Here is an 11,504-nt window from a genome sequence, read left to right as displayed (position 1 = left end):
ATAATAAAAATTGTGAAGATATCATCTGAACGTGTACATCATATTATTCACGAATATTTGTACATGAGAAAGCAGTGTGCAAAATGGGTGCAGCGCGAGCTCACAATCGATCAAAAGCTACAACGTGTTAATGATTCTGAGCAGTGTTTGAAGCAGTTTAAGTGCAATAAACCTGAATTTTTGCGTCGATATGTGACAATGGATGAAACATGGCTCCATCATTTGATTCCAGAGTCCAATCGACAGTCAGCTGAGTGGACTGCACAAGATAAACCGAATCCAAAGCGAGGAAAAACACAACAGTCAGCTTGCAAGGTTATGGCATCAGTATTCTGAGATGCGGAAGGTATAATATTCATTGATTACCTCCAAAAGGGCCAGACCATCAACAGCGATTATTATAAAGCGTTATTGGATCGTTTTAAGAATGAAATTGTTCGAAAAACGGTCCCATTTGAAGAAAAAAAGTGCTGTTTCATCAAGACAATGTGCCGTGTCAGAAATCAATGAAAACAATGGCAAAATTGCATGAATTGGGCTTCGAATTGCTTCTGCATCCACCGTATTTGCCAGATCTGGCCCCCAGCGACTTTTTCCTATTCTCAGACCTCAAAATAATGCTCGCTGAAAAGAAATTTAGCGCCAATGAAGAAGGAATCACCGAAACTGAGGCCTATTTTGAAGCGAAAGACAAATCGTACTACAAAAATGGTATCGAAAAGTTGGAAGATCATTATAATCGCTGTATCACCCTCGAAGGCTGTTGTTGAATAATAAGCTAATAAAATCGAATTTTTCCAAAAAAAAAATGTGTTTTACCTACTATGGTAGACCGGGGATTTTTCAGTTGGCCTGTTATGTCCTCGATTACTTCACGAATTCCATCTTTAAGGTCTTGAATTGATTGAGGAGGATACTTAACTATATAGACCTCATTTTTCGCGTGAACCCAAAGAAAAGAGTCAAAAATTCACGGTAGTCAATTGTGATCACCTCTTCGAAAAATAGCATGGCCAGAAAACTTTTTTGGGAAAATTAGTTAGGCAATCAACATGAAATATTGCACAGAGCGCATCCACCATGTTTACATATTTTTTTAAATGTTCGAATATTTTCTGTACTGTTAAAGTATAAATATTATATACAGAAATATGTCAAATCAAACTTTTTATTAATTAATTCAAATCGCAATGCAAAGAATATTGAATTTGAAGTCACAAGTCGAACTTAAATAAATTTTATACTACGTGTAGTACAGATTATTACGTAGGCATTTATATTCATGAATATTATTTGCAGCAGACCCACCAGCATACGGATTACCTTTCTTTTTCTGATTTTCTCCTTCTATTTCGTCAGTCGGGTATTCCCCGAAAAACTTTGATACTATCAGCAGAAATAACTCCGAACACAGATTCTCAATCACGTTAGGCAACACACAATTCAGCAATTGATTCTTCCAAAAGTTTCAAATCAGCGAATTTCTCTTACTTTTTCAAACGCAAAAAACCTGATCCTTTTCCTTCACTTATGTGTTGTATCATAAATTTAATTTATAAATTATTATCATGCGCATTTTCAATCAATTGACAATATAATGATAGTGTCTTTATTTGACATATACAGATACCTTTAATCGTTGTGGATATTAATTCATTCAAAACTGACTCTTTCATTTGAAAAAACTCATAATACAATTGAATCAATTCATCCATGCAATTTTATTTCCGAAATATGTAAAAAAATGTTACTTTGAACAATTCAAATTACTCCTCCTCTATGCGCATGCGTTATTGTCAATTGACGTCGCGCTCTTTGCGCTACGTCAAATATCTTCTTCAAATGATATTGTTCAGTTCGCATAACCATGAAAATAATCAAGATCATTATTGACAAGGGGATTTATATCTGAGATAATTGCCCATACATGTTCGTGAACATCATGATTTAAGTGAGAATAATAATGATCATAATCAACACAGAGGAACCAACAAGGAGTGAATTTTTCAATTTTTGAGGTTACCGCACATAACATGAATTGTTTGGTTCGCCAAATATTGCAATAAACCAATTTTAGTGATTTTTACTTGATGGAAAAGATGTCCAGGATGTTGAATTGTTTCGGAAGCATAAACTACGTGTATCTCGTAGTATTGTCAGGTGAGTCATTTCCATTTCTTTTCACATCTATCGGGGACATCTGAATTTAGACTGTATGGCGTAACATTTTTGCACATTACGAAATTACTTTCGTAGGGCGAAATGTGCTGATTAGTTGACTTACTAACATCATTGAATAATTGCTGTCGATATATAAACAATCAATGTCAAGTTCATTTAATCTTCACAGTTGCGGAGGTTAAAAGCAATAAAGTTTTTATTTCATGATCAATTATTTTCAATTTGATTGTCTGATAAAGGAATTAAACGATATTCCACCAAAAAATCATATAAAATTAGGTATCAAGATATATAAAGCTCAATTTTAAACATGTTCTATTCACGTTACGACCTATACCTGGTATTTAGTTCTACCTTGATCTTTTTGTTGCTATTTTCAATGGGAAATATCTATGTATGGGATTTTCTGAATCGTCAACTGTCTTGGAATTATCCAGCAGATTTCTGTTAGTTAGGTTTTATTGAGTTTGAACAGAATTAGATAAAGAGCTCAAGAATTTACAAATCATCAAAATTTAAAATATTTTAAATTTTACTCATTGTAATGAAAAATATAATTGAAAAGATCAAGAATAGCATTTCGGGTCAGTTGAATTTTATTTGTGAATCACGAATAAGAGTCAGTATTTTTACCTCCAGTAACGCGTAAGCTAGAAAAATTATAACATAACATTCAATTTAATTCAATTTTCTTATAAAGAATATTTCAAAATAATCTAATAGTAGTTTTTTATTTATATGGATAAAAAGAATATCCGATATTCGTTGGATGAGGTATCAAAACCTTAAAAAAAAAAAATAGCCGACCTCTAAATCTTCAAATTGAAATACGTATAAAATTTATCGTACGTTCATTCCAGTAGAATGAAAGAGTGATTGGGTTTTTGTTATTTATTTATTCGATATAAAACAATATTTGTATATTTTGAAACTGTTCTGATATGTATATGATTTCGACACCCAGGAGACAATTTATTCTTTATATCATAAACTTTTTGGTTGGGTGCAATGAAATAATTCACTGATAGTAATTGAAAACAATTGGGTCTTATCTGGTGTTGAATTAAGGACGGATAAGGAGATGGAATTTAAGTCTGTCATAACCATTATGTTTGCTTTGTGCTCGGTTGGCAAATTTGAATAGCTAGACCTAAAATAGTTTTACGATAAATTCGGTGCAAATTGTCAACGTAGAGTTTGGAATAACAATTAGAGCCTCCGTTATCAAATATATTTAAATTACTATCGGCTGCGATAATGCTGCTACAATGTCACCAAATTATCACGCATTTTGCTACTCGTTTTATTGATTTTTCGATAACTATCGACAAAATATCTCGAGGAATTTATTCGAAATATTTTTTTCGTAATTTCGAATTCATTTTGTTATATTGTTCGAGTGGTAATTCTATTGATTCTTCCTTAAAAAATAGTTTTGGCAGCTCAAATTTTTCACAATTTTCTTTTCTAAAGGATATAGCACACTTTATAAGAGAAAAGGGCCCCCTGTCAAATTGGCTTAATTTTTTATATATTGTAGTCCAAGTCATTTCAAACCTCAGTGTAATAAATATAGATAGAGGGAGCATATGTCAGTTTCAGTAAGCAAATTTTGTCCCCAACATGAACTATCAAATTTGATATGAAGCGCGCGGGAAATGAAAACATATCAGTGATACGATATTTCACTCAATTCGTGAGTTTCTCCACGAAGAATGCGCTTCTTATGCCCCATAGTGAATCATCGTTTCATATTAACTCAAAATGTATTGAATTAAATACCTAAATATATCATAAATTCAGAAAACAAACTTCAAGCGCGCCAACCGAAGTGAAACAACCGATGACACTAGGAGAGCATAAGTTGCCAAACCTTGAATTTCAGCAGGTAGATACAGAAAATAATAAATATTCTGCTTATTATAAATTCAACAATTAGGAAAATTATCGGGTTCAAATTTGCATATCTAATCGGGAATCACTCAAATAAATATATCTCATTGAATATAATATACATTCATAATGATATATAAAATTGTGGATTTGAAATTTTGAAAATATATCAAAATGCGACAACGTAATCTAACCATGTTGGGGACATGTGAAAATTACGTATACTTCCTCTATCTATGCTTATTAATCTATGTTCCAAACAAAAAGTTCAATAGACAAAAGTTTTTCCATAGGCTAGTTTTCACTCTCATTTGTTCTTTTTTGTTGAACAACACAAACAGAAAAATAATCACTATTCTGAGGAATCAAGATGTGGTCAGTCATTAAAAAAGATAATATTAAAAGCATTATTTTTTGCTGTTGTTGCATTTGGTTAATTATACAGTGTGTTCCAGCTACTTACATTTTTTAATGTTCAATTATTCGAAAATGGCTACAAATCGCCTTAGCGATCTACAATCAAAGAATGTTTATGAATCCTATTCTACACCTTATTTCACGTCACATTCGAAAAAATATACGGAGTGTTCATTTCTAAAGAAAGCGAAAGTTATATTCGAAATGTTTCCAAAATATTTTTAGTGTGTGATGTACAATAAGGTGTAGAATAGGATTCCTTATCATTTTGTGATTGTAGATCGCTAAGACGAATTGTAACAATTTTCGCATAATTGAACTTCAAAAATTGTAAGTAGTTGGGACACACTGTATAATTGACCAAATATCAACATCATAGAACAATGCTTTCAATAGAATCTCAGATAAATCACTGTTCTCATCTTGATTTCTCAGAATAGCGATGATAATTCTTTATTTTCTTCACTCAAACTTGTTTATTTCAGACAAAAACATTCAAACAAACCGAACATAGATAAAATCACTCTTCCTTGACTCGTGATTTTATCAATCGGTTTATTTTCATGTTTTTGCCAAATTTTCGTGGAAAAGGAAAAATTATCGATTATATTTGAAGCACTCGTGGTATTACCCTTGATAAAGTTTTGTATTGTCCAACAATGGAAAACAAATGAGAGTTTTCAGTGGCATCTAGCGTCAAAACTTACCTATTGAACTTTTTTTGTAACGACTATAACATATCAAAAGCCTTAACTTCTATCTTATCGATTTTATTGCAATTTTTTTTGGTATGGGTATTTTTTTTTGTCCCGTATAAATTTCAACTTTTCCAGATATAGGGTGTGCGTTGAGCATGCGCATACCTGCGTTCTACTGATCCAATGTTGATGAAATTTGATATGGATATTCGGGTTGGGTCATAAATAATTCCATATGATTTTTAATTCCTCCGAATATGCCATGCGCGTTGCGCCTGCTCAAATTAATACTTCAAAGAAGATAATAGTGTAACAAAGCCGAAAATAATATACTTTAAGGGGCTTGATTGTGTTTTCAGTTGCAAATCTTTATATTCATACTATCAGATTCATACTATCTAAAAATATAAATTGAAAAAGTTAAAGAGGTCTCAAACCTTGTTTTTCTTTGAAAACGATAAAAAATAGTCAATTGAATTAAAAATAAAAAGTAAATATGTAGAATAAACTCCTGGAGAGATTCCTATAGTTATCGGAAAACAACTAACAAAATGTGTAGAACTGAAGGTTCAGTTCCATGATTTGTATTGTATGTATATTACATTTTTCAGATATGAAGATTTCAAATGGTTTTGTAAAACGCTTTAATAAAAAATAAATAAACGTTGAAAAAAATACTATAAAAACAATATTGAACTAATCGTGAAAGAACTATCATCGATTTAACTAATTAATTTATAAATATACTGATTTGAAAATAAATATAGTTGATTTTTTTTAATTTTATGTGAACGTTTATATTTTCAAATATAAGAGAAATAATTGAATATGTGCAAACGTCACGTGATCAGTTGTGAAAAGTTCAAATATTCCATTCATATTATTCCTTTGTAAGTTTCCAATTTCCCAAATACATTTTTTTTTATTTTGTAATATTCATATCATGGAGAAGATTTATAGTTTGTTAATTTTTAGGTCATTTTCTGGCCTTAACTGGCGATGCATCCATTGCATGGCCATCACCGGTGTTGACAAAACTGAGCAGCAACGGCACAGAAAATCCATTAGGAGAACCTTTGACCGAAGATGAACAGACCTGGATAGCATCGATAAGTGGATTGGGATCGCTCATTGGTGTCATTCCATTTTGTTTTCTGCCTGATTTGATAGGAAGAAAACCCAGTCTCCTTCTCATCTCGATACCACACATGTTGTCATTCGGAATCTCAGCTTTTGCAAATACAATATATATGTTTTATGTAGCTAGATTTCTCAGCGGACTGTCGATTAGTGCATGCTACATTGTACTGCCAATGTATGTGGCGGAAGTATCTGAGAACTCCAACAGGGGCCTTATGCTTGTATCCTATGCGATATTCTCGAATTTCGGTAGTTTGTTAAGTTACGTCACTGGTCCTTATTTATCCATGTTTTGGTTTAACATTTTCTTGTTGATGTTTCCAGTAACTTTCTTCGTTTTATTTTCATTTATAGCGCCTGAATCGCCCTATTATTACGTTCTCAAAAAAGACTATACAGGAGCAGTAAAATCTATCGAAAAACTCAGACGTAACAATTATTACAAAAATTCCGAACTCGAATTGAGAAATATTCGAGTTGAATTGGAAAATTTGGAAAGAGGTAATATTTTAAATACATTAACGAAAAGACATGCTATTAAAGGTAGTTTAATAGCTTTCGTCTTGACTTCATTCCAACAATTGTCTGGATATGCAGTTTTTATACCCTACGCCCAACAAATATTTATCCAAGCCGGTAGCAGTATTGATAATTCTGCAATATGCTCCATGATTGTGGGAAGTGTTGCATTTTTTTCCAGTTTCCTATGCCCTTTCATTATTGATAAAAAGGGTCGTAGATTCGTTTTAACGATATCAATTTTTGGTATTATTATTTCTGAAATAATTTTTGGTATTTTTTACTATATGGTAGAAGAGAACTATGATACAAGTTCAATAAAATGGATTCCACTAGCGTGTTTGATGGGATATATGTTATTTTTCACTTTTGGATTAGGACCATTGCCATTAACGGTTACTTCGGAAATTTTGCCAGGTAACATAAAATTTTTAATTTCAACCCTGGCTGGCACTTTGGGTACCGTAGGTTCAACAGTGCTCCAAAAGAACTACTACTATTTGAACAATAATTTGCATTACTTTGGGACTATTTGGTTGTTTGCCGGACTCTGTACATTTTTGTTGATTTTTGTACTGTTGGTTCTTCCCGAAACAAAAGGAAAAAGTTTTTCAGAAATTTTAGAAGATTTGGATAAATGATTCTTTGTTGGTTGAAGAAAAATCAACATCTTCCAAAGTATACTCACATTACGAATTTTTCTTTATGTTAACTGCACAAAGATAACACCAAAGTGTGATTCAAAATTTGATATTATTATTGACCGAATATTTTTGATTTTTAAAATTTTTATTGTTTTGTTTTCATTAGTCGATTTGTTTTGACTATTTATATTTGACCTACTACCTTAATTATATTAATTAAAAATTTAGCTGTGATTTGAAAAATTGTATGTTTTGGGTTGAAATATTTTCACTCACCAAGAAATGTCTTGCATGTAAAATAATCAATATGGATCAGAAGACACAACTGTGATTTCAAGAATTTATACACAATCAGAATAATGTAATGTTCTGAATACCAGTCAAATTTCCTCATTCCGTTGATCAGAATGTGAAGTATGTGACGAAAATTTGTCATATTTACTTAAAAATCTTTTTAACTCTCATGAAGTATTATATATGTATAGCTCTTTATACTAGTTTGATTTTAGTTCCTAACTTGAATAGCAAATTTAGGTGTTTTTGTGCTAGGTAATTGTTTTACTTGTCCTAGGTGAAATATTATTTCTATTTATTCTTTTCATGTTATTATGTATAATGATGTCTTAAAAACTTTTTCCCCAACTTGGTTTGAGGTGTTTTACATTTTATTGTTTTTCTTGAATTTTTTTTGTAGAAATATAGAATTTTTTAATTAACTTGACTTTTATTTACCTATTTGTGAACAATCCATTAATACTTGTTAAGTAGTATTTCTAAAGTTAATTTTTGGGTGACTGTCGCATAGCTCAAGTTTACTACCAACTAAGTGCAGTTTTTTTGCGTTAGGTTAGAATAATATACAATAAATATTATCATTCACCAAATACATTTCTCAGTGTATGAAATCCAAATACTATTTTTTATTATATTCTTTACATTGAAAGAATTTCATCTAAGGTTCACATTTGTCAAGTTTTGGATGATATTGCTATCAATTATTTAATGAGGTGTTCCATCCATACAATCATACCAAAAATGAGATACATTTCACTTACATACTGTAATGCAGTGTGTAAAATATATTATAATTTTTTAAACACCAGTAACAAAATGCTCATTACTGGAATTCATTTTTGTAAAGTGTATCTGGCACAGAGACCACAAAAAGTACCTAAGAATATTATTTTACCATAAAATAATGATAATGTTCATTCAAATGAGACACAATTAGATCATTCAAATCAGAATGAGCTACAATGACACTTATTTCCATTTGAACCATAATATGAGAGATAAAGTGCCGATATAGCTTATGCTGACAAAAAAATATATAAAAAATTCGGAAATTAAAGTATAAATGAAGAGGCTAGTAATGCTTTGAAATTAGTAGGCAATGTAAAGAATTCGAGTGAAAAGACGAAAATGCATTCAGTCAAATAAAAAAATTTGTTTTTTTGACTATTATTATTTTATTATTATTTTTTTTGATTATTTAGAAAGCCCATTCAAAGAAATTTGTTTTTTAAAACTGATCTGCCACAATTATCCTCTATTCTTACGCAGAGTTTGAGCATCATCTTTCATTCAGTTTGTTAAATGTAGTAAATTTTGTGTTGATCATGGTTTTGATACCACAATAATCACTTTCTGGTAAAAACTCAACAATTATCATCCAACATCCACCTTAACTCCCTGATATGACACCTGCTGACTTTGTTCTCTTTTAAAAATAAAACCAAGCATTTTCAGTCGATAGAATTGTTGGACACCTTTTCTTGAAAGTTGGCATCACCACTGAGCTTAAATTATATTTATCACGCTCAAATCAAGAAAGCGGTTGCTGCAGAATATAGATTTCAGTTTGAGAGCACCAGTTACCTTCACTTTTCAATAGATATTTCGATATTAATAAGTATACCTTAAAAATAACGTTTTTCTTAATAACGTATACCTTAAAAATAACGTTTTTTTACAGGTAACTTTCTTGCACTTACTGGCGATTCCGCCACTTCTTGGTCATCCCCCATGATACCAAAGTTCCAGTCGAACGACAGCTCAATCAATCCCCTAAACAGACCGATAACTCCAGATGAAACTTCTTGGATCGGCTGCTTAAACCACATGGGTGCCATGGTTGGATTGTACCTGTTGGGGCTCCTGAGTGACCGCATAGGGAGAAAAGCAACCCTTCTTATACTCGGAGTACCTCACCTGACTGCATTTTTGATTTACTCTATGTCTCACAATATTCACCTTTTTTACGTTGGACGTTTTCTGAACGGTGTCTCAGTCGGAGCAGGGTACGTTGTTTACCCCATGTATATTGCTGAAATTTCATCGGATTCGAATCGAGGAATACTACTAGCCTCCTATACTGTATTCTCGAGTTTCGGTGGCCTTCTTTCCTTCTTGGCTGGCTCCTTTCTTTCGGTATTTTGGTTCAATATATTCCTCGCAGTATTTCCCATTACGTTCCTTATAACTTTTTATCTTAGTGCACCTGAAAGTCCGTACTATTATGTTCAAAAAAACAAATTCGATAATGCCAAAAGAGCTTTAAAATTGATACGACCTCACTTGGACGAAGCAAAAATCGGAGATGAAATAGCATCTTTTAAACACTACTTGAACAGTAGTCACAAAAGTGATTTTATGAAGACTTTAAAAACCAAAGCAGCTATAAAAGGTTCCTTGATAGCCATAGTTTTATCGACCTTTCAACAATTTTCAGGAGAGGCAGCTTTCATGGCTTATAACGAAACTATTTTTAATAAAGCGGGTATTCTGATAGAGCCTTATATGGCTTCTATCTTGGTTGGTTTTGTTTTCTTTATAAGCAGTTTTGTTGGTGTACTTTTAGTTGATAGGAAAGGTCGTAAATTTTTGATGTATTGTTCGTGTTGTGGTCTTATAATATCTGAAATAACTTTGGGAATATATTATGTTTTCCAAGAAGATAATGTTGACCTTACCAGTGTTTCTTTTATACCAGTATTTTGTTTGATGTTCTTTATGTTTATGTATAACGTGGGGGTGGGACCTTTACCATTAACAATCACCTCCGAAATCTTGCCAATGAATGTGAAATTTCTTGTTGCCACAACTGCTGGATTTTTCAGTTGGATGGCTTCGTTTTTGGTTACGAAATTTTTTGATAATATTAACGCCCAGCTGAAGCAATCTGGAACAGTATTTCTTTTTTCTGTTTGTTGTATATTTTTATTGTTGTTTACTATATTTTGTGTCCCTGAAACCAAAGGAAAAAGTTTGCATACTATACAAAGGAAAATGCAAACATAAAATAGTTCCTGAAATATATATAAAAAGTACCTGTTACTGTTGATTGATAAATGTTTTTTAATGGAATAAATATTAATTTTATAAAAAAGTTTATTTTTATAAGTATTGTCATTCATCGGCGATATTAAATATATTGTAGATATAACCAAAACCGTTTTATATTCTGAGTTCTAAAGACCCTTTAGATGTGAATTCTTAATCCCCTTATTGAAAAATTTATTCTATCAAGAAGTAATTCAATTAATGCCAAAAAAATTATTTTTATTTGTTTTATACTCTTTAAAAAAAAGGGAAATGAAAAGATCCCAAATCTATTGAAATAGAAATATTTGTGAGGTTGTATGTTTGCTGTTATAAAAAAGGGGTAATATCAATGATAAATACTACAATGCTAGTATGTTTAATTCACAAATATTTTCTAATTAGAAATTAGTGCTGTAGTTATTTATACTTTCAAATATAATAGCATAATTAATTGTTTCCATTAATATGAGACAAAAACAAAATGGTTTCAGACTATTCTGACCCCAATGTGAGTTACGCCAATGGCTGATTAATGAATTACCGTCTGGCTGATGACCGTAGAGGTAAAGTTTGCGCGCGCAAGCTGTCCTTTTCTTATCCGATCGTTCACACTGGAGAATTTAATTTCCCGCCCTGCTCAGCAGTTTTTTAGAGACTCCTCGCTACCGATTTCTATTCCGGTCGCTGT

At 31.6% G+C, this 11,504-nt stretch overlaps 1 protein-coding gene across 2 annotated transcripts; it reads left to right on the top strand.

Moving 5' to 3' along the window:
- The first annotated feature begins 1,815 nt into the window (after positions 1-1,815).
- On the top strand, positions 1,816-10,943 carry LOC123679670 (facilitated trehalose transporter Tret1-like). Of its 2 annotated transcripts, none has more exons than XM_045617066.1 (2): positions 1,816-2,160; positions 9,468-10,943. In XM_045617066.1, exons 1-2 carry the CDS (start codon positions 2,091-2,093, stop codon positions 10,790-10,792), a joined length of 1,395 nt encoding a protein of 464 aa, XP_045473022.1. In that variant the 5' UTR covers positions 1,816-2,090; the 3' UTR covers positions 10,793-10,943. The 2 variants fall into 2 exon arrangements, with proteins under 2 accessions (XP_045473022.1, XP_045473023.1); XM_045617067.1 differs by lacking the exon at positions 9,468-10,943 and adding an exon at positions 6,165-8,208 and having other exon boundaries at positions 1,819-2,160.
- Positions 10,944-11,504: the final 561 nt, after the last annotated feature.

This window comes from Harmonia axyridis, chromosome 5, assembly GCF_914767665.1.
Source record: "Harmonia axyridis chromosome 5, icHarAxyr1.1, whole genome shotgun sequence".
Classification (NCBI taxonomy): Eukaryota; Metazoa; Arthropoda; class Insecta; order Coleoptera; family Coccinellidae; genus Harmonia; species Harmonia axyridis.
Note: the sequence above shows the minus strand (reverse complement) of the source record. Positions and strands in the feature narration are given on the sequence as shown.

Bases quoted from the DNA above. Each gene is read 5' to 3' on its own strand.
- LOC123679670 (XM_045617066.1), top strand. From the start codon at position 2,091: ATGGAAAAGATGTCCAGGATGTTGAATTGTTTCGGAAGCATAAACTAC. The intron at 2,161-9,467 runs GTGAGTCATTTC...GTTTTTTTACAG, and splicing joins GTATCTCGTAGTATTGTCAG to GTAACTTTCTTGCACTTACT.